The sequence below is a fragment of the Pleuronectes platessa genome, chromosome 17, assembly GCF_947347685.1.
Source record: "Pleuronectes platessa chromosome 17, fPlePla1.1, whole genome shotgun sequence".
In the NCBI taxonomy this organism is placed as follows: domain Eukaryota; kingdom Metazoa; phylum Chordata; class Actinopteri; order Pleuronectiformes; family Pleuronectidae; genus Pleuronectes; species Pleuronectes platessa.
In genome coordinates this window covers 2,662,865-2,686,876 of record NC_070642.1, presented here as the reverse complement: position 1 = coordinate 2,686,876, position 24,012 = coordinate 2,662,865, and the positions used below count along the sequence as shown (strand labels likewise).

Below are 24,012 nucleotides of genomic sequence, written 5' to 3'. Positions count from 1 at the left end.
ACCCTTCGACCTGCAGCTTGCAGTCTGTCAAAGACACAGCTGAGTCAGCAATACCAGCGAGTGGCTGCTGCTGCTGCGGGCGCACTGACGTCTCACTGAGCCAGTGGCCGTCACTTTATGCATTCTGCAGGGAGACGGCTTGGCGTATATATGGCCCTGCAGACAGAGCAGCGGTGTTTGCATCTCGCCAGTGGCAGGCGGAGCCCTGCACACAGCATCCTGTAGTCAGTGTAGTGGATCTATCGACCTGCTGCTTGCCAGCTTCATCAGAGGAGTCATTAATAAATCCCCAGGAGCTGGTGGATACAGGGCAGTGCTAGTCTCCTTGTTTCTCCTTATCCTTGTCTCCTTACCGTTTTACTTATGAAACCTTTGTCAGCCTAATATTTGAATTTTTTTGAATTTTGAAACATATGCCTATGTCATGTAAGGTCATGTCAGGTCATGTAATGATTTCATGCAGTTTTTGTTGACTGACCATATTTACTGGCTGAAATTTGCCAGTAGGGTTAACTATTTACATTGTGTACACATATGCACATACATACTGTGTATAGAAAGATGGATATTACCCATCCACACCTGAATATGAGACATACGCTGCTTTAGCACATGCACTGCTGCCCTGCATTATTCATCAACAAGAGGAGCTATATGTGTGATTGCAACAGACTTTAATGCCTGTTAAAATGACAGGTCATTCTACACATTTTATCGTGATTCATGCTCATTAATCAATGAAAATGTAAAATTCACAGCAATAACACAGGCCTGCAAGGTTCTGGTTGAAAGAACAAGCTTCACTTACTTAGTAATATCCACATTGGTTCCTACAAGATGAACATCTTGCTTTCACCTTTTTAAATTTAGATGTGGCATCAAATTTTTTCAATCCCCAACATAAAACCATGTTGGCTTCATGTCTTCTTTCCGATCCCTGCTGCAACCCAAGTTTAAAGCTTCTCACAAGTGTTAAGAGCTTGAAAGCACATTTGAGTCTAAGTAGCCTGTGTGGAGGTAGACTGGCAGCCTGGGTAAGACTCAGTCTTAGCTGTGAATATTTGGAGGCTGTCCAGCCTTTCTCTGAGGCCTTTACAAAAACATGACCTATTTTACTCAGAAGGGGGAGAAGCTGCCTGTTCTTTTGTTCTTGGTGTGTTCATATTCTTGCCATGCCATTCTAACCATCAGTTTACATATAGTAATCCGTCTCTCTTTGATGTTTGGCGATTTTTGTGTTAAAACACTTTGGTATTTTGATAGGAAAGTGGGGTATTCATTGCAGAGTTTGATTTTAATCTGTAAATTCTATTCAGTCTCTTTAGTCTCATTGATAAACAGCATCTCAGCAGCAGAAAACAGAACAACCACATTTGCAGATTTGGTCACAGCTTGCCCTCTATCCCTGCACATGTTGAAGCATGGCCTAAATGGCCTTTGCCTAATAGGGCATGAAAATGAGTCACAAGATTTTCTGCACATGGAAATGTTTCCCACAGGAAACCCGGCTTGCTGTGGCTAAGGCTGGATTACAGATGTGTGATTATGGCCTGCTGCAGGATTTTCCCAAGAGTTTTGTAAGTTTTTTTTAATGCATCCTGCTAACTTCCAAAACGAACAATGTAAATCCTTTCAAAAAGGTGTTTGTTTGCAGCCGAGATAATTATGTGTTTTACATACAGGACTGCGTCAGAAATTCTGCTGCTGTTTTGCAACTTTCAAGTGAGACCCAGCACTGTAGTGTTAATATTTGCAATACAGGGTATAGAGATGCTCATTTTCAATGTGTTTTTCTTACTAAGAGCTGATGCCCCAAATATTAACGATAACTGACAAGAATTATAGGTAACAACATGTAAAACAGCCCCAATACATACAACAACAGGTTAATTTTTACATGTGCAAATAGCAGCTTAAACGATTAACATGAAACACACATCATCGCCCACCATCAGCGCTGCTGTGAACAGAAGTCACAGAATAAAACAAACCAATAGGCCTATAGAGTGTTTTCCATTTATTTCATAGACTGTGGCAGACCTCCGTTGTTTAATTTGTCCCACCATAGTTTCATAATGACCCAGGAAATAGAAATCACCAAGACTTGAAAAGTAAAGTTTTATATATTAACGGTTAAATGGTTATGAACCGGGCAACAGGGAAAAATGTATTGATTTATTTAACAGACAGCACACGTTATTAACAATGCTGTAAATTCGAGTTTGCCAAGACGCTATTTTTCATCTGAAGTTCTCTGGAAAGTTGTTCCAAATTCATCCTTGAAGTAACAAGTATAACATTTTAATGCCAAATTTACTCAAATACATTAAAAAGTAAAGAAAACTAATGGAAAGATCATTCAGGAGACGTGTGACACTTGATATTAATAATGACAAGTGCAGATATAAAAAGCGAGTGCTGTATAAAAACACATATTAGTCTGATATTGACACCACAGCACAATTAAAGACATGAATGACATGAATGATAAAAGCTTCAGAAAAACAGTGGGTCAACTAATCTGTTCAGTCAATACACAATTTTTGGAATCATTTTGTGTTACAGTAGCAGTGTGTTTGTGTTGCGGTGTGAAACCGCTGAGTCAGACCCAAGTCTAATGTGAACAGAAACAATCAGGAATTAACTTGCGATCCTGTGCACAGAAAATGGGTTAAACACTGCTCATTATCAAGCATCAAACACTGGGCTTGTGTGTGAAAGTGGTATTTGTGCGACATTGAGTCAGTGATCATATGAGGTCTCAGTGGTTCTGTCTTGTCCAGCCTATGGTCGTCAGAATTCAAAGTGGTGCCACAGAGCTGTGGGTTTACAAGCCCTAAGCCCAGGGCTCATTGACACAATGCACTTTTATATCCTGTGGATTAAGGTTGTGATTAAATACAAACCTAATTTCCTCATCCAAAGGCCAAATCAAAAAGCTTTCATATGATCCACAGTTTGCCCCCACTACCCTCTCTGCCCCTATGTCTCAATTCTCAATTGTGGGTACAACAGAAATAGCAATACAGTACTGTTGCTGTACGGTTCATTCAATTCTCACAATGTATCTATTGTGTATTTGTTTGACTTTTCTGATGTTTATATTAGTTCACCAAAAATCACCGGCTTCAGGCAGTGGTGTTCAGATCTATTTTCTATGCTGTATCTGAAAGGGTGTCTGCAAGTTAAGAAGCAGGTTTGTCCTGAACTTAGTAAAACCAAGTGTTCAGATCAGTATTTCCTCTTTACGCATTAACTGGCTTGGTCATTTGTCCCAATCTGTCAGACCATCTAAGTAAAGGTCAGTGTCAAATCCAGTAACATAAAGGTGATTTGTGTGTCATTCATCTCAATACAATACAAATGTTCAACATGGGAAGAGAGAAACTTTTTGTTTGATAGTTGTACAGTATGCTTAAAGGGATAGTGTCGTCGCCAGGCACTAAACTTGACCTCGCCTCCGGCAATTGGACAAACGTGTTTGTTGATCCAGGATTTGAGAAGGAATAATTAGACACTTATACATGAAGTTCTGGAAATTGAACATTTATTGTAAAACAATTAAATACTTACAGAGAGTCTCTGGGGTTCTGCCGGACACGTCACCAGGTTCACTGGATCATGTCGAGAAGAAGCGCACACTCATCCTAAGTCCACAGTATTTATCAAGACACAGGGTGCAGCACAGAGGCGGGTCTTTTTCTCTGAGGGAATTCAGTTATTGGACAGATGTATACTGTTTCCTCAAAGTGCAGTTTTTTGCAAGCACATCACTTGTAAGGGAAAATTCAACCGACCAGGTGTCCCACTACTGTGGCCTCGGCAAACAGGGAGCTTGCTACAGTGGAGGGACCCAGCAGATTAGACTTAGAGGAGGATTTCATATCTTTTTCTCACCACGTTTCATGAAGCACCTCATTGTATTAGCTCTGGCACGTCCTCTCTCTTTCCTGAGCACCCGTGCTTTCAATATTTCAAATCTCAAGATGAATTTCCATCACACACTTTTCTCCGAATTGTATTTTGCAGTCAGATTGACACTCAGATTGACACCTGCTTTCTGTGGTCGTGCTCTGGGCCTGACCCTGTGTCTGAGTCAAAAAGATATACATCATTCCAAATAAAAGAAACAGTTGTAGCATTATTGATTATATGGATTATACAGCTAATATTTGTTCACAGGATATAGGTAAAATATAATCACAAGATACAGAGAAACATAGATATCTCAACAATAGTTCAAACAAAAAAATAATTCACTCGTTTTGGTAAAGGGCTTGAGTCCACAAAACACTATTGCAGTTTCAGGGCTAGACAGTGTTGCAGCCAAATGTAATACCATTGAAGTAAATAGTGACCACTTCGTCAAACGTAAAAAAAGCTATAGTGTGATCCAAGTGTCTTTAAGCCCCGACATTCAAATATGGCTCAAAACTTTACACCACCAGCATAAATTTCCTCTGATATCCTGCTCTGGAGCTGCTCATGTTCATATCACATACACCGCACACACCACACACTGCACACAAGATCTCACCCAAGGGTACGCACAGGGTGCGCAGTAGCACCGCTACTTCTGCTATCATTGCTAATTCTGGTAACAGATATTTAGAATAAATCACACAGTTTCGGGTTCGCATTTGACCGTCGGCGCTTGGTTGGCACCACACTAGCAGTATGGAGGCATTTTATGTTTTTTTCTGCTGTTTTTTTGTTTGAAGAATTGATCCCCATTTTCTTCAATTGTATTGGATTTGGCTGCAACGCTGTTATCCCTGAGACTCCATAAGTGTTTTGTGGACTCAAGCACTTCACCCACCCCTCCCTTGGCACAGTGTTGAGTAGATGATGAGCGAATTTTAATTTTTCGGTGAACTATCCCATTAAGCACTATGAGACAACTTGTGATTTGTGAATATGAGCTATACAAATAATATTTGATTGATTGATTTTTTGATCATATTGAAACCTTATTGTCATTATGTATTATAGCGAAAGGACAACAAAGGGTTTTCTTTCACAGATACTATCAAGAAGAAAAAGCAAATCCTGTTTGCCCACTGATCAAGTGAACACTATGTCCTTTTGTAATCTTTCACATTCCTTTGAGTGATCGCGCTGTGCTCCACACAAAATAACACTGATAAAAAAAGACGCGTAGTGAATTGATTTGTACTACAATTTTCTCATCCTCCCATAACTATCTGAAAAACTTTTGGATGCTTACCAACATTTCAGTTTGTTTGGACGTCTGCAGACAGCTCACTGTGTCACTAGTCAGCTGACTGAGTTACTGTCCTCTGGCTTAATTATTTTCACTGACATTTATCAATTTTAACACTCAAGTCTTTCTGAGCTCATCTATCTTTGGCTGAGAGATTCTCTTGCAGTGTCCCTGAGGGTCAAAACACAACATTTCACCAAACGCTACAACATTTCACCTCACGATAACATTTGAGAAAAACCATTAACATCTCAGATAACGCAACATCTTCGAAACCACAGTGAAATTTCATATTACGCAAACAGTAGGACAACACCATTTTTTGGTGATTCGATAGATTTAGAGTTTATTTAGTGGATGTGTTGAGGTGGGTGGACTCTTTAAACTCTCATTGTCAGGTAACTGATGATGCTTTGGTTATGTGTTGACTTGTTATATTTGGACTAATGTATACATGTTGATAAAATCTGCATATGTGCGCTGGTTTTGGAGTAAAATTGTGTTACAATAGGTGAAGTACAGTCAGAAACTTGACAGCCTGTATGAATGAATAATTCATCAGGTCAGGGATTCACTGTTTCAGTTCTGTCTCCCCCTGAACGCAATGCCCTGTAGACACAGAGGCCTGTTTTAAGGGCATGATTGATTATGGATTGCCTGTGGTGTGTCAACAAATAGTACACTGTGAATGGGAGTGGGTGAAACCAATGAACCAGTGACAAAGACAGAAGTAAAAGGAGTGGTTGAACGATACGACACAGCGTGTAGCATTAGCCACGATTGAAGTCCTCCATTATGCATCTGCCTCTCTGCTAACCTCCGTTAGGCCTTCAGCAGCTGGTCTAACCAGGGGCTCAATGATAATTGAAAAGAAAACATCCGAAGTTTCAGTCCAGTTCGTCTGAAAATGTCTCAGTGGAATAAATGGATTCTAAATCTGAAAACCTATATTCGTTAGCTGGGATGGTTCGATACAACATGGTGTCTATTATTATTTATTTGAGGTACTTTGTTGGAGTGCAAATGTCAATGTCTAGAGTGCGCCAAACCAACCTACCATAGTGAAAAGGACAGTTGACTACTTGGAAGTTTGTTATTGTTGTTTTGCCCTAATAACGAGAGAAGTTGTGTTGTGCTCCAAGGCAGAAGTCAGTAAGATGCAGCACTGAAGTGATTCACCTATTAATTCTACGAGCCTCTGTATGTGTAACGCATATCTTGTGAATCATTAATCTTAATAGCCTAACACTTGGCATGTACAATGTGCCTACTTTGGTGCAATTGGGACACGCAATATGTTTAATATTAATAAATATGGCAACAACACTCTGTAGTAGCGATTGCTTGTGTAGCAGTCTGCCTTCAGTTTGCAGACCCGCCGGTCCGAGTTGAATCTTCTTCTACCTCCTCAGATACACCACAGCAACTGGCAGCCTGCGGCAAATAATATCTGGCCCACCAGATCATTTTGATTATTTGACTATTTTCATTTCACAATATCGGACTGAGATTTAGTCACGGTTGTGGCAGATGCGGATATTCGTCATGGCAGCAAAATTCATAGAAATCCTGTTCAGCAAGTTTTCAGTACATTCAAATGCTATCATATCTTCCCTTAAAATGATCCCTTTCCAAGTCATTCAAACAGTCTTGTGTCTTCCAGCTCCTGCGAGAACTGAAACATCTTAATGTGATCGCCCTGCAGAAAGTGTTCTTGTCCCACAGCGACAGAAAGGTCTGGCTGCTTTTCGACTATGCGGAACATGATCTTTGGGTGAGTCTCTCTGCACGAATGCTACATACGTTTGATATGTGTCTCAAAAAGTTGAACTGAGACAAATGCTCATTAACTGGTTTTGTGTTTGGACCATGTAAAGATTATTATTACTGGTGTATTCTATTGAAGTAATTAAATTCTGTTCAATGTATCTGGCAAACATTTACTTGAGTATTCTGTGCACTGTGTGAAGCTCATTCAAACCTTAACACAATATCCACCAGTCATCCATCCGATTATAGGCTCAAGAAGTTGCTTCTAACACTTTTCTATACAATATATTTTCACATGTGACTAGTTGATGCACTGTGACACAGAAATAATGCTTGACCAGGAAGATATCAAAAATGTACTTTTCCTGTCACGTCAGAGTTTCAGTTTCGTATATTTGTCTGGTTATATTGAAACCTTGGTCTGAGGGGGCTGTGTCCTCTCAAAACAAACAACTAAAACATCGGTGGTTTGATCACAGTCTTCCCCATTATTCCAATCAAGATACTGAACCTGCATTGCTCCTCACAGAAAAAGTGTTGCCCATAGATGTACTGTATGAATGTGTGTGTGAATGGGTGGTTGGCAAGAAACTGACATCAAGACTAGAAAAGCTCTATGGTAAAAATACAGACCACGTATCAATACTTGTTGGGCCATTGTTTTCTTTAATGTTTAATTGATGTAGTGACATCTTCTATGTGTGGTAATAACCTGAGAATACTGGGTTTTAGGTTTTGTTTTTTACTTTAAATGAACACACTGATTTTGAAGTTTATATAATGACAGACAGTGATAGCGGACAGATCTAGAGCCACTTATCTTAGAGAAATTGTTGGACAGTTTCAAAGAAAAAAAGTGGATTGTGATTTGATCAACAATATATAATGTCTAAATTAATGAGCTCTAGAGATGGTGGTTGATGTGTTTTTTTTTTACCATTGGACAGAGTCAGGGTAACTGATCCCCCATGTTTCCAGAATGTATGGCGAGCTAACAACCTGCTGAAGCTTGAAGCTTTATATTCAACACATGGTGAGGAGATTTGAGGATTGAACTCTCCACCAGGAAACATTTTGAACTACTCCCTAAAAGCTCATTCAGCAAAAAGAGATTCACAAATGTGAACATATGTTCTTTGTTGCTCTTATGAGACTAAAGTGTAACAGATTGACACACTTTACACACATGATTAGCAGTGACCTGCTTAATTTATGACTATATGAATTTACAGTAAAGCCCTATATGAATACAAACCATTTACCAGTTTAAAAAGTACCTCTTGTCCCGTGTCATCAGAAGTTGTCCAGTTTACCAAACATTCTCTAGTAGCCACCCAGTACGCACATTTTTGACAATGGCCAACTACCAAGAATAGTAATCAGTAAATTAGATAAATCCATCTGAATACTTGTGTTGACTTTGCAACCTTGTGTACTATAAACCTAAATGAAGGGAAAACATTTTCTGTACCAACGGCTGCCAAAAAGCTTACACAATAAAATCACAATATGTATAAATCACAGCATTACAATTTACCCATAGTTTATCAGGCACCACTAGGATGTGAGGAAGCTGTTTTTGCAAAGGATGTGGCTACACAGTCTGACCTGACAAGACATGCTTAAGTCGACAAGCACAACTGAGGTGCATCCTTTCTCTGCCTCGTAGCACATCATCAAGTTCCACCGCGCCTCCAAGGCCAACAAGAAGCCCATGCAGCTGCCCCGAGGGATGGTGAAGTCTCTCCTTTATCAGATTCTGGATGGGATCCATTACCTCCATGCCAACTGGGTGCTCCACAGGGATCTGGTGAGTGGCTATATTAGCTTCACTGCCCCAGTTTCTCTTTTCAGACACACTCCAACTCAAGCGTTGACTTCATCTCTGAGCATTTTCCAAAATTGACACTGTTGAAATCACAGAAACCCTATTAGGAGTGCTAGAAGTTTTTTCTTGCAGTAGCTGTGTAGTGGCATCACACATGGTGACATGGAGATTAATAGAGACTTGGAGATGAAAATATGTTAAACATATAACAACCAGGCCAAAAAGAAAATATTAATAGAACCCAATGACTTAGTTAGGCATATATAATGAATAATCATGTTGATAAGTGGAAGTAAAAAAAAAAAAGAGAAAAAGGTGGGTATAAGAACCGACTCTGTCCTATACTTTAATTTACACAAATAAAAAAACGTAAAAGACTATGAAGCCCCATGGTTTAGTCAATTTCCATATATTTACTGACTGGTTATCTTTAGTACTACTCTCATGGGTTTGCTCAAAAGATTTCCAGTTGGCTAATTTCGGTTGTTTCTTGTAGTAATTTCTTGTAGTCATGTCACAAATTTGTTACAGAATAACATAGAAGTTATCTTAAAGTTAAGGTTGATGGTGTTTGTTGACTTCTGTGAAACTACAATGATCACCAGCTTGCAGCTGGCTAATAATCACTATTCATAAAAGAGACATTGTTCTATTACACTGTTTCGCTCTCTGCCACATGCCACATAAGGTATTTCAACTATCAGAGCCGTGTTATCTCAGAGCATATGTTGTTATGTCTTGGTGTGGTATAATAGTTTCAAGATTTTCGATTGTCTGGAAGAGAGTGATTATAATTCTTGAGGAGTAGAACGTCCTGAGGTCTGAATGTTGTCTGACTCTTGTCAAACCTTTAACCTGGCTACGATATCCTGCTGGTTCCTGTGAGACTCTCTCCACCTCTGTTTTCCCACAGTGCTTTGGTTAGGGGGAGATTTCATTCTTTCAGACTGGAGCCAGGACACAGATTCTCATTGTCTGTCTTATTGCAGTTGAGGTGGAAGAATGGCAAGAATAAAACTACGATTGTTTGCCACAGAAAGAATCTTGCCGCTGAATTAAGTTTTGGGTTAATTTCCACAGTCTTAGTAGGCAAAGCTACAATAATGTCAGCGACCATGTTAAACTGTGTAATGTCTTTTATGGAACATTTACAAAGAAAGAATGTGCAGTCTTTTTAAGGGTCCTGCCTCATTTTGACTGTTGTGGTAAAAGCATCAGTGAAGTTCATACGAGCATTGATGAGGGAGCTTTTTTTTAAATGCAACTAGTAAAGCCACAAGAAACTGTCCAATAGTTAAGCGACAGAAACATGTCACCTTTGTTGAAGGTACAAGCTACAATACAAGCAGCTCTGAAAAGGTATAACATACTAAAGCTTTTTGGCATCCAGAAACATATCTTGTTAATATAGTATCAGGAGCAAATGCAATCTTTAGTTTATGATTTAATTTACCACAAACAACACAAAGACATAGTCTGGATGACTGCTTGTTTTATACAAAGACGGAGAGGTGTAGAAACTGTGATAGAGCAAGAGATTGCTGGATGCAGTGCCTCGTTTGAGCTATTTTCACTCAAAGAAAATAATGTAAAATGTAATTTTAGAACTAGGAAATTAGTTGCATGAACCCTCTTCTAAGTGGAGAGGTTAGCCTGCTGTCAGAAATACTGCATTATTTCAAATGTAGCTCGACACTACCTGAACACTCCTTTAAATATATAAAGATAAATAAAGAAGTCTCTCACTGTCTGTCATTTCTTCTCACAACTACTCATATTGCTATTGGGTGTATTGCTAGGAACCAAGGAGGTGCTGTGTTGACTTTAGACGTTTTCTTGGGATGAGTGTTTCTGAGAAAAATGTCTGATAATAACAGTAATAAAAGCTTTATATATAGAACTTTGAAAAATAATACGCAAATGGTCTCGCAGAGAGTCAACATGAGATAATTCCAAATGGACAGCTGTTAGTACAGCTGTGAATTCACCTAACATACAGGATGCATTTGGATCCAATCACTCCGACCACATTACTGGTAACATATGACACACTTGAACACATGCCGTCAGCAAACTGAAAAACCACCTACTCAACTGACATCTTCTGCTTAAGCAGAAGTCTGTACTCATTTGTAATCATTCAGTTGGTTTCCAGTTGTTTGTCCACAATGTAAATTTTGTTATGACAAAACCATACAGATTATATGCATTAAACATTTTGGGTAATTTAGTTTGCCTGGAACATTCCATGGAAGAGACTTTTTATTCTTATAATTTCTGACAGACCAGGCACAGGAAGCACAATATCTTCTACCTTCAGTTAAAAGCAACAGCTGATTGGGTTTCAGCACGTGAGAATTATGTATGTTTACATACATACATAGTGAGATTCCCTCCAAAGTGGTGACTCGAGACACATCTGGAGATGTATTGTTTGATGCAGTAGCACTTAGGCTCTTTTGGGGTTAACAGGTCAGAGATAAAAAATTGGGCTCAGCCCCATGGGTACTTTAAAATGAATCAATTTTCCTAATTTTCTGGGGTCTATGGGGTTATGCGTTTTCTTATTTTGATCTTGAAATTTTTTGCAGAAAGGGATCGTTTCCCAAACAGGACTACAACAAGTTAGTGACACACAGATTTCCACAATTAATGCAAGTGGGCACGAAAAAGTCTGGACCTATAATAGCATCTTCTCTATCTTAGTTTTTTTTTAATTGCAAGGCAGGATTGGAGTGTGCTCATTTACATGTAAAACTTGTAAACTGTTGTGGAGCTTTTGAAAGATTTGACCTGGATAGCATATGCATTGTAACAATAATAGATCAAGGACTGAACTCTGAGGGACTCCATCAATGACATTCTGTGAATGCTGGCTCAGGTCTAGTTGCTAGTTGGTTCGAAACAATGGCAACTTTGTAAAGAGAAGAGTTACAGCACTGAAATGAAACTAAGTGTGATTCGATTCTATTTTAGTGTTTTATATGTCAAACTTTTAAGATCTTGAATTGTATATCACATTCATTGCTGTCACTCCCTGCAGCTTCTGAGATAACATCAGATCTTTATTTGTCTCGTTTATTACTGTGTCCTGTAACTCCCACAGTCCATCTGCAAGTGTGGCGTCTCTGCCGTTATCTCTCTGTGCATCTGTCACTCTAGTAAAGGAACATTTGTGACTTTGCTTGTGGATGAAAAGAGTGTAAGTAACCAAACACAACACAGAAGATTCTGCCGCAAAACTTTTATTTGATTGCCACCATGACTGCTTTGACGTCAGATGATCCAGAGAGAGGCTATTTCCAGCTACAATCATGGAGGAATGCATGACTGAGATTTTACAGTTTGGTTGAAAGTTAGCTAAGCTGTTGGTTGATTTCTCTGAATGAACCTCTTAGTGGATAAGTCAGGTTCAGGAGTCGGAGGGCAGAGGACTTACACAGTTCAGGCGCCTGTCTATCTATACAGGGTCGTCCACTCTTACATAATCCTTGGCAATCCCCAATGGTCATGTGGTGGATGGATATCACATTATGTAAACCCCCAGGGATCAGGAGGCATGGCCAGTGTTTTGTACTTTGGAATAATTCAAATGGGCATCTCTGCAGGCATTAAATAATATGTCTCTCTGCCACTGTTATTTTATCAATAACCGAGCTCTTTTTTTTTTCCATTGCAGTTGAAATGTTTTTTGTTTTTTTTTACCTGAAAATGACGAAGTCCTGTTAAAAATGACCAGATTTTCAGCTTGGAGGAATTCAGTCATAACTTAAAGTAGATATTAGGCCCATTCAATTCTTAGTATTAAATACTTTGTACTGTACAAGTTAATCCAGGTGAACCACTCTCACTGGCAAAGGACTCCAGGCTAATGTTTTACATTGTTGTCATTGGAAGCAGTGGATTTGGGGATTTATTTTCTTTCTTTGTGTTAACAGAACTACTAGCATAACATACTAGCAGCTCTTTGAGGTTGGAATTTGGCAAATGAGCATTTTGAGCTAATCTTGCTACGCTCTCAATGACAATCCTTGCATAAAGATTTTTAACAATAATCGGTATGTTATTCAACCTGTTATTTTAGCTTTTTGGCACGCTATCATTTGCTGATTAGCTCCAAACACAAACTAAACCTGAGACTGATGGGAATGTCATTATTTGTGCAGGCATAAACCAACGACTGGACAAAATCAGAATTCTAAACTGATGACGGAGCAGCGATAAAAAGTCAGAGGATAACTGGAGTCTTTAGACTTTGTTGTCGGGAATCATTATTATTTGAACCAAATTTAGTGCCAGTCCATTAAATGCTTAATGATAGAAGGATATTTTTGTCTGTACCAAAGAGGACTCACTGACACATACAATAATACAAAAATACACAACTGTAATAAGAAAAGTTTGTCAAAGACAAACAGAGTTCATGCTTTGCTGCGATGAAAAAAATTGGGTATGGTTGAAGAGAAGAGCAAGTAAAAACTGATTGAAACTGTGTTTTTAAACAAACCCTAACCCTTGTTATGGATGCTAAGCTCTATTTGTGCTATAGACAAACCAGTGAAGTCTTTCTACCATGTGTCAACATAATCTTCCTCAAATAATCAGTATAAAATTGTGAAGCTTCGCACAATGCATTGACTCGCTCTGCCCCACCTGGCCCCACTCTCTCTTTCCCTTTCACACCAGCCAACACACACTCAAGAAAATGAGTCTTAAGTAATGACCAAATGATCTATAAATTGTATAGAACATTTGTTACTGTCAAAATTAAACTCAGTTAGTTTTTTTTATTTGACTTCACGTGAATCAACGATTAGTGACATTTGATGTTGAGAGCTAGTACGGGAAAATCCATGCCGGAAATTGGCCAGATTAACAAACAAACAACAGTCCTGCAGGCTAATATCAAGTCAAAAGGAAGATAACAATGGCCAAAAAATGTGATGCCCTAAATGCATGAGTCCAGGATGCTGTTAACTGTGAAACGTTGCAGAGGCACTGGATATTGAGGCCAAGTGCAGCTACAACAATAACACCAGAGCCACGTACCAAAGCCTGATGAAAGTTACCATCCCAGGCCTGTCATCCTCAGCTTCTTCAGCTACTGGGTACCTGAAAGATGGCTGGAGAATGTAGAGAGGAGGCTTACAGGATGTTGTGCGGGGAGGCAGCAAACTATCTTTCTTCCCAGATACGAACTTAAATGACAAAACACTTAAATGATAAAACAAAGGTACACAGCTTCTTTTTCATGCTTGCTTTTCACCATACCAACATTATGACCTGTTAACAGTATAAATGTTATGGCTCAGTGTTGAGACACATAATATGTCATAATACAAACTACAATTTTATGTTCTTGACCTTATTTTAATTTGTTAATGGTTGGAGGCAATCATAACCACAGTAATAATGAAGAGGTAACACAGCAATAAGAAGAGGGGAGTCCCCTCTCCTTTACATCAACATCAACTGGTTGGTTGTTATGCTCCCTGAAGGTCACACCACTCTTATCAGTGCACCAACTCTTCCGGCCCTTTGTAACTACTTTCACCACAGCCGGATAAAATTCACCGCCATCCATGTCGGACTCTGCCCTGATGTATTGCAGTTAGTGCTGTTGTATTGCTGTCTTATTGCCAGGGCTTCCTGCCATTGTGACTAGACTACATGACTATCCTTCTTTTTATGCAAGCTCGCCAGCGGCAGTCAGTGGCCGGTGGTACTCAGGTTTTCAGTTTGTGTGTCTGTTAGTATGTCTGTTCCATTCTCATACATCTCAAGAACGCCTCGAGGGAATATCTTCAAACTTGGTACAAAAATTCACTTGGACTCATGGATGACCTGATTCGATTTGGCAGACAAAAGTTGGAAGGTCAAGGGCACTGTAACCTCACAAAGCAAATGTTTTCCCTGTGAACAGATTATCTCTGAAATGCCATGAGTAAATCCTTTCACATTTGGTCTAAACATTCAATTAGGTCTTAGGTGTGAGTTTGATAGCCAAAGGTCAACGTCACAGTGGCCTCTCAAAGTGTGTTTATGTTTTCAATCTTCAAATTTGGTACAGACATTCACTTGGATTCAAAGATGAATTTATTTGATTTTGGTGCCCGGTCACAGTGACCTCATGTTCCTTTGACTTGTTTTGTGAATGTAATACCTCAGGAACACCTCAAGGAATTCTATAATGTTGGCATTGACAGGGCGGCTGTGGCTGTGGGGTAAAGTGGTTGTCCTCCAACCTGAAGGTCGGCAGTTCGATCCCCAGTCTGACCCATCTGCATGCCGAAGTGTCCTTGGGCAAGATGCTGAAACCTGAATGGCCCCCCATAGAATAACAAAGTGCTGCGAATAGATGCACTGTATAATCTTAATCTTAATGAATGTGTGATTGTAAAACTGCACTGTAAAGCGCCATGAGTCGTCATCAAGACTAGAAAAGCACTATATAAATACAAAACAATTTACCATTTGGCCATACACGTTCACTTCGATGGAAGGATTCATTGATTAGATTTTATTGGTCAAAAGGTCAAGGTCACGGTGGCCTCACATAACATGTTTTTGGCTTGTTGAAGGTGATATCTGCAGACTACCTTGATCGAATTTCTTCAACTTTCGTTAAGGTGTCACTTGGATTCAATGACTAACTTATTCGATTTTATGTTCTTGTTGTTGGTCAGATTATCATCTTTATGCAGATACCTGGCTTTTTGTCAGTTCTCTCTGTGAATGTAAGTAATAACAATTGAAAAGCAGGGAGCTACTTATTTCTCACATGTTGCTGCTTTATGAGAAATGTCACAAAGGCCTTTTATTGCTTTGAAAAAGTATATGAAAGCCACACGTCTTACGATGATTTATGCTGTTAATACATGTTAGGGGAAGAGCAAGGAGACTGACATTTGATCTGCTGTGGTCTGCTTAGCTGCAGGGGAAAGGTGCCCTCACCAGCACAGCTGTAATGGCTTCAATTCCTCTGCTGTTACATAAATGTATGCGTGTGCTGGTGTGTAACATGTTCTGCTTCTATGCACTGCAGGAATCAGGCATGTGCTTTACATTGCACCACTGCATGGTGCTCAGCCCACACTTTGACTGCCACTCCTTCCCTCTTTCCTCCCTGTCCCACCCACCAGAAGGTCTTGCCATACCTCATTCACCCTCCCCCACCTCTAAGCGCCAAGGGTTATATAACAGCCTTTAGCTATTACTGAGCCCACCGTCCTCCATGGTTAGCTGAGTCAAGAAGCTGATATAACAACTCTACTGGCCAAAGCAAGAAGCACACACCTCAGTGGACTGTACCAACAGTCTCTGTCAGGGGGGGATTACTGAAGGTGATATGTTGCTGCAGTAAATGCAGACTAATCTACTGTATAAGCACATTACTGTATGCCTGGCTGTTAGGAGCCGTCTGTTCCACACAGTCAGACTGCAGCAACACCGGGGAGATGATAATGCTGTTCTCAGGACTGATTCATGAGGATCGGGGAGGGCCCACTACTTTAAGCAACCTATGCTCAGAATGACACAATTTATCAATAATATACAAAAAATATCTTTCTTCAGGCCTTGCTTTGTTTTTCATTTAATTTGTTTGGATACATAATTTCATACACATATATAAAGCAATGACTGATCATTTCAAGTAAGGATATATATATCACCATTTAAGTAAGAACAGTATTGATGGTTATGGGATATTCCGAATATACTTTTATCATGAGGGATTGAAATGGCAGACTTTCACACCTGTAGTTTGGCTCATTTTGTTCCGATTTAGGAAAACATCATACACTGTAGGCTCTCAGTTGTGGTTTGTTTCCTTTTCACTTTTATTACAAACTAATTATTATGTTAAATGATCCAAACTTGTATTATAATCAAATGTAGGCCTAATGCAAGTAGATTTGTATATCCTTAAACCTTTTAGGAGTTATGTTCATATGAGCATTCCAAGTTGCGTTCACTAAACTAATTTCAGTCCTCTGAATTCTATTATAAAGTCGATGAGTGAACACAGCGGAGGATCCCCCGATGGATTCATCGCGAGCGAGTCCGGGGTTCTAATCCGTGACAAACAAAAAACCTAAAGGAGAATAATAATCTCCAAGTAAAAAAGGGACAAGCCATAGAGGTGGGGAGGCATACACTGCTGAAGAAGAGACGATAGCCAGGAGTTATGAGTGAACCTGGGAAAAGTTTCTAGTCAGGCAAAAGAGGGCCAATTAGAGGGGTTGGCATGTTGTAGCCTGTTCTTGGTAGCTTTTCCAGGCTTACCACCTAAAAAGGGACTCAGTAAATTAGCAAAGCACAATGATAGTTTTTTACTGAACACAATCAATCTGTCATTATCATCAGGACATGTACCACAGTCCTTTAAAATAGCAGTAATCAAACCCCTTCTCAAAAAAAACACCCTAGACCCAGAGGTTTTAGCCAATTACAGACCAATATCTAATCTCCCCTTCCTTTCTAAAATCTTAGAAGAAGTTGTAGCCAATCAGCTGTGTGAGTTTCTCCTAGAAAACAATGTACATGAAGACTTTCAGTCTGGGTTTAGAGCCAATTATAGCACAAAGACAACCTTGGCAAAAGCCACTAATGACCTTCTAATAGCTTCAGATCAGGGATCTGTGTCTTTCCTTGTTCTGTTAGATCTCAGTGCAGCATTCGACACAATTGACCATCAAATGTAATTACAGAGACTACAAAATTTAATTAGCATTAAAGTAAACCGCCCTAAACTGGTTTAAATCGTATTTTTCTGATCGCTTCCAATTGTGCAAATTAATGATGAGTCATCTGTGCGCACCAAAGTTAACCATGGTGTTCCACAGGGCTCTGTGCTCGGCCCAATTTTATTCTCATTATACAGTGCCTTGCATAAGTATTCACCCCCCTTGGACTTTTTCCCATTATGTACTGTTACTAACTGGAATTCAAATAGACTTAAATAAACTTTTTCCCGTTTGATCAACAAAACATGCATAGTACTTTGGAGGTGCAAAATACATTTTATTGTGACACAAACAATAATGAGAACAAAAAAGTTGACATCTGTTGGGTGCATAAGTATTCACCCCCGTGTCAATACTTGGTAGAACCCCCTTTCGCTGCAATTACAGCTGCAAGTCTTTTGGGGTATGTCTCTACCAGCTTTGCACATCTAGAGATGGAAAGGTTTGTCCATTCTTCTTGGCAAAAAAGATGAAGCTCAGTCAGATTGGATGGAGACCGTCTGTGAACCGCAATCTTCAAGTCTTGCCATAGATTCTCTATTGGATTGAGGTCTGGGCTTTGACTGGGCCATTTTAAGACATTAACATTCTTTAATCCAAACCATTCCTTTGTAGCTCTGGCTGTATGTTTAGGGTCATTGTCCTGCTGGAAGATGAACCTCCGCCCCAGTCTCAAGTCTTTTGCAGACTGCATCAGATTTTCTTCAAGGATTTCCCTGTATTTGGCTCCATCCATCTTTCCCTCTATTCTGACCAGTTTCCCTGTACCTGCTGAAGAGAAGCATCCCCACAGCATGATGCTACCACCACCATGTTTCACTGTTGGGATGGTGTGCTCAGGGTGATGGGCAGTGTTGGGTTTTCGCCACACATAGCGTTTTGCATTGAGGCCAAAAGTTCCATTTTGGTCTCATCTGACCAGAGCACCTTCTTCCACATGTTTGCTGTGTCTCCCACATGGCTTCTGGCAAACTCCAAACGGGATTTTTTATGGATCCCTTTCAACAATGGCTTTCTTCTTGCCACTCTTCCATAAAGGCCAGATTTGTGGAGTAGACGACTAATAGTTGTCCTGTGGACAGATTCTCCCACCTCAGCTGTGGATCTCTGCAACTCCTCCAGAGTAACCATGGGCCTCCTGGTTGCTTCTCTGATTAATCTTCTCCTTGTCCGACTCTTCAGTTTGGGTGGACGGCCTCCTCTTGGTAGGTTTGCGGTTGTGCCATATTCTTTCCATTTTCTTATGATGGATTTTATGGTGCTCAGAGAGATGTTCAAAGCTCTGGATATTTTTTTATAACCTAACCCTGCTTCATATTTCTCCACAACTTTATCCCTGACCTGTTTGGTGAGCTCCTTGGTCTTCATGATGCTGTTTGTTCAGTAATGATCTCCAACAAACTCTGAGTCCGTCACAGAACAGGTGTATTTATACTGAGATTAAATTGCAGACAGGTGGACCCTATTTACTAATTATGTGACTTGCAAATGTGACTTGTGAATGCAATTGGTCGCACCAGATCTTTGTTAGGGGTTTCACAGTAAAGGGGGTGAATACATATGTACTCAACACTTTTCAGATTTTTATTTGTAAATAATTGTGAAATCCATGTAATATTTCCCCCCACTTCCAAATTATGCACTATTTTATGTTGGTCCATTACATAAACTCACGATGAAATAAATTTTAATCTGTGGTTATACCATGACAAAATGTAGAAAAGTCCAAAGGGCGTGAATACTTATGCAAGGCACTGTATATGCTTCCACTAGGAAACATTATCAGAACAAACTCTGTAAATTTCCACTGCTATGCGAATGACACCCAGTTATACTTGTCAATAAAACCTGAACAAAGTAATCAATTAACTAAACATCAAGCATGTCTCAAGGATATAAAAACCTGGATGATCCGCAATTTTCTCTTATTAAACTCAGATAAAACAGAGTTTCTACTACTTGGCCCTAAACACCTTAGAGATACATTATATAATGATATAGCTGCACTCTTCCTCTTCTCAAATCAGTATCACATCAAAGTAATTCATATCTCATCAATACATGTTACTGACTTGACCCCTTCACCGGAGTCCCTTTCCCTTATCGGCCGCAGATCCAGGGCCTCAGCTGTGGCCACATCATGGATTACGATTTGTGGATCGCGTATCAGAGATCGTAATGGTGGATCCAGTTTGGCGTATTCTGTATCATGCTGGCTGATCGTAATAATAATGGCAGATATTTTATCGTGTTGGCATCTGGTAATGGTAGTGGACCACGACCGAGGTGGCAGCTGATGATGGATCCTAATCGGCGGCAGTGGACAATGACTGTGGACTATAGTGGCATCCGACCTTGATAGAAGATCTTGATCTTGCTGGCTGCTGACCATTAGACTATAATTGCAGCAGGACTGCTTGATATATAGTACATTTGACATCTATTTCACTTCTGTCCGTCCTGGGAGAGGGATCCCTCACATGTGGCTCTCTCTGAGGTTTCTATATTCTTTTGACTCTGTTAAAAGGGTTTTTTGTAGTTTTTCCTTACTCTTGTTGAGGGTTAAGGACAGAGGATGTCACACCATGTTAAAGCCCTATGAGACAAATTGCAATTTGTGAATATGGGCTATACAAATAAAATTTGATTGATTGATAAAATCTTTTAACCAGACAAGGTAAAGACGTAGTATATTGCTAAGCGGGCAAAAGATTTGACTGTTGTAGCATTCATAAAAAAAAAAAAAAAGACATTAAGTTGGTGTCTTGGTCATAACTCAGTTAGTAAATACTACTTCACCGTGACTCTCTCCTCAGTCTGTGCACCTCATGACACCTGAGTTTCTAATTAAGCTTTGAACCCCCCTGGGCAGATATGCAGTTCAGGCTCAGTGATGACATTTTGAAAGGCCAATGGGAAAAATTCCAACAAGTTACCACCCAACGAATGGAGTAGCTCACTTACTGATGCTACTCACAGCTGGATTTTGCCTAAACATCTTCATCCTTCATTCTTCTGGTATAGCCATACATGGCTTGTAAAGACAATAATTCCACCCTCGTATCATCCTCAGTAGTGATCCCAAACAAATATCAACAAACTCAATGCCCCAGAAAAGTCAACTCAGCCTTCAGACCTTCACATGCTGTGAATCTTAGGCAGATGGCCTGGGGTTTTCTCTTCTTTCTTTAAAAATGGGACTTTCCAAACTCCAAAATGTACCCCTTACCACGTGCTTCAAACTTGACGTTCACAAGGGACATTTGAAATTAGCTATTAGGATATCCCTTTTTATCAACATTCTGTTGTAGTAATCTGCCTGTAGCTGCGGACCTGGCCTAGTTTATGGGACAAAGATGTAGATGGTTTTGTTAAAGAGGGCCTTGTCCCAGAGGAGTGGGTTTGCTGGTCCGCTCTGGGATGGTGTTTTTTTCCCTCAGGTCCTGATCCATTTCTGGAACCAACCGACTGCAACTGATTAATTTCACTGTACGATTTCAAGAGGAAGTCTATATTTTGAAGCGTGAAATACAATTTGGTGCATATTTTTTAAATAACTAGTGCATGTCATAAAATCATTCTCCATTTCATCTGGTTCATTCTGGTACACTTGCCTTTGTGTTTGCCGATCGCTGCGTGTCTTGTTGTGGGTGTGAATAATAGACCTCATTATTAGTGCTGTTTCTATAGCAGCAAGGCATGCAAGCCAGGAAGATCTAAGTCAAGCGAGCCAGACCGTTCACATTCACACACACACCCAGGGAAAATCCACAGGCCTTTTGACTACAAGCAGACACTGTATCTGGCTGCATGATAGAGTCACTGTAAACTTTTTTTTTAAAACACCGGCCTAGGACTTGGTTCCTGTGATTAAATGTGCCGCTGTTTGTATGATACTTGTGGGATATTTGGTAAACAACTCTGTACACATAACCCAAATAATATGGAACTGTAATTGTTGATTGGTGTGGAAGAAAAACCCACTACTTCTTATGTTTGTGTGTGTCCATGTTGACCTCATGGTGACCCCTGTGGTGAAAATCTCTACCAATATCCTCATGTGGTTGATTTGATGAGGAGAAATTATAGGTTTTTGTTTAAACCTTATTTAACAATGATGACGCAAATAATGTGATGATGAGGTATCAATCTATATGACCACATAAATCCAAAGCTATTCAGGTTTTATTCCCTTTATAAAAGATCATCTGCAGTAGAATGTGAGAACACAGCGTTTGCATCACAGTGCATTTCAGGAATTAAAAATGTAATGACATTTGTTGTAAAGAAGTCAATGATTTGAAGGATTGATTAGATTCCGTGAATCAGCAAACAGTGCACAGTCATATATTATGCCACAGCATCCTAACACAACCCTGCACAAATCCGAGGCTGCAGATTCATCCATGTACAATATTATTTTTGCCTACAGATGGCTGTAGGCATTAGACACTGTAAGAGTCACTCATTCTAATTTATAGATAAATGCAGACTGACGTTTCTGCTTTATTAAATATTGATTTGAAGTAATAGTTATAATGATAATAATCCTGCTAAGGGATGGATCAGTGGAACTCCAGCTCTCTGTCAGACTGGCTACAGTGCTAAAGAGGAACCTTGGGTTCTTCTTATATTCTTGAATGAATGATTACAAAAAAAGAGGTTCATGCATTTCAGAGGGCTTTATAGTTATCACACTATTTGTCCAGGCTAGACAAATATCATCCAGATTTTACAACCCATCCATTTTACCTGCTTTTATTGATCAGTTGTTTTCAACCAAATGTTCTGTTAAACCCAACTGATTGTCTGCTCCGTGCCCAACTCTTAACTGCAAAGTCACTATTAGGATGGTTGAGCTTGAATTTAGTTGAATGGAGGTTGAATTTGGATTTCACTCTTCAGGTGACCAGAATAGAGTCATGAGGACAGTTACAGTTGCAATCAGAAATATTCAACTCCCTAAATATTTTAAGGCTCTTTGAGCAAGATTCTGTTTCGGATGACTTCTTCATGAGTTGAGTGATACAGAAAATCAACACGGAAAATGCATGATGTAGTATTTGTGTGTAGCAGTATATTTTGTTAAGATAGCCATGTCACAATTATTCAACCCCTATATAATATTGTTGTTTTTAAAGCTGTCTGACAGTTTTTTTGTCTTAAAGTTGAGTTTATTAAGCCTTTGGGAACTTTATACTGATCCTTCATTTGCTTCAGCTGTGATGCATATATAAACCCCACCCATGAAGGTATTCAAGGTGAGTTGCAATCATGGGAAAGACAAAGGAGCTTCCACAAAAGCTGAGAGAGGAGATTATTTCATCACACCTGAAAGGCCATGGGTAGAAGAAGATTTCCCCCAAAAATTATATTCCAAGAGACACAATTGGGAACATTATAAGGAAGTTTAAAACTGATGGAGCAGCTTCAAACCTGCCTGGCCGTGGAAGAAAGCCCAACATTTCATCAAGGACCCTCAGCAACTTAGTCAGAACAACTCAGATAAACCCCTGTGTGACTGCAAGACACCTACAGGATGACCTGATGAAGGCTGGTACAAGTGCGTCAGTGGCAACTATAAGACGTGTACTGAATAAAAAAGGACTTCATGGCCGGCTTCAAGACGCACTCAGCTCTTGACCACAAGGAACATCAAAAGTACTGAGTTTTGGGTGACAGATATGGACTGATGAAACCAAACTGGAACTGTTAGGACGTATGGACCAGCGGTATGTCTGGCGTGTGAAAGGCCAGGCTTAGGACCAGAAGAATACCATCCCCACAGTCCAGCATGGAGGTTGGTCAAAGATGATGTTTGGCTGTTTTTCTGCGGCAGGAACTAGCAATCTTTATTGTGTACATGGCATCATGGATTCACAGAAATACCAGGCCATTTTAAAGAGGAATGTGATGCCTTCTGTTGACAAATTAAACCTGGAACGTCCTGGAGTGGCATTCACAGTCACTAGATTCAAATTTGATTGTAAATCTTTGGTGGGATTTAAAGAAGGCAGTTGCAGCATGGAAGCCATCAAACATCACTGATCTAGAGGCTTTCGCACTTGAAAAATGGGCAAAGATTCTAATCGAGAGGTGTAAGAACGTTGTACGCACTTACCGAAAACATTTTTTAGAAGTTATAAAAGCTAGAGGATGCGCCACAAAGTACTGAAGCTGGGGGGTTGAATAATACTGCACATGCACATGTGTTGAAAGAGTTACATTTTTCATTTGAACTTCAAAGTTAACTAAACTTCTGTTGTCAAAATAACTAAAATACGCATCAATAAATATCCTTTGTTGTTTGATGAGGTTTTTTTGTCATTTATTGTCATTATCTGTCATCCACATCCCTATAATGTCTATTGAGTTGAGGGGGTTGAATATTTCTGATGGCAACTGTACAGTCATAACAACCACAAGTTGTTAAAAGCAGTTCT

At 39.7% G+C, this 24,012-nt stretch overlaps 1 protein-coding gene across 2 annotated transcripts in view; it reads left to right on the top strand.

Annotated features, from left to right (window-relative positions):
* cdk19 (cyclin-dependent kinase 19) overlaps nucleotides 1-24,012 on the top strand; it is a 63,943-nt gene that overhangs the window by 21,836 nt on the left and 18,095 nt on the right. For both annotated transcript variants that reach the window (XM_053445711.1, XM_053445710.1), the window contains exons 3-4: nucleotides 6,888-6,998; nucleotides 8,664-8,804. In XM_053445711.1, the coding sequence (XP_053301686.1) occupies nucleotides 6,888-6,998; nucleotides 8,664-8,804 (252 nt within the window). The remainder of the gene's footprint in view (nucleotides 1-6,887; nucleotides 6,999-8,663; nucleotides 8,805-24,012) is intronic.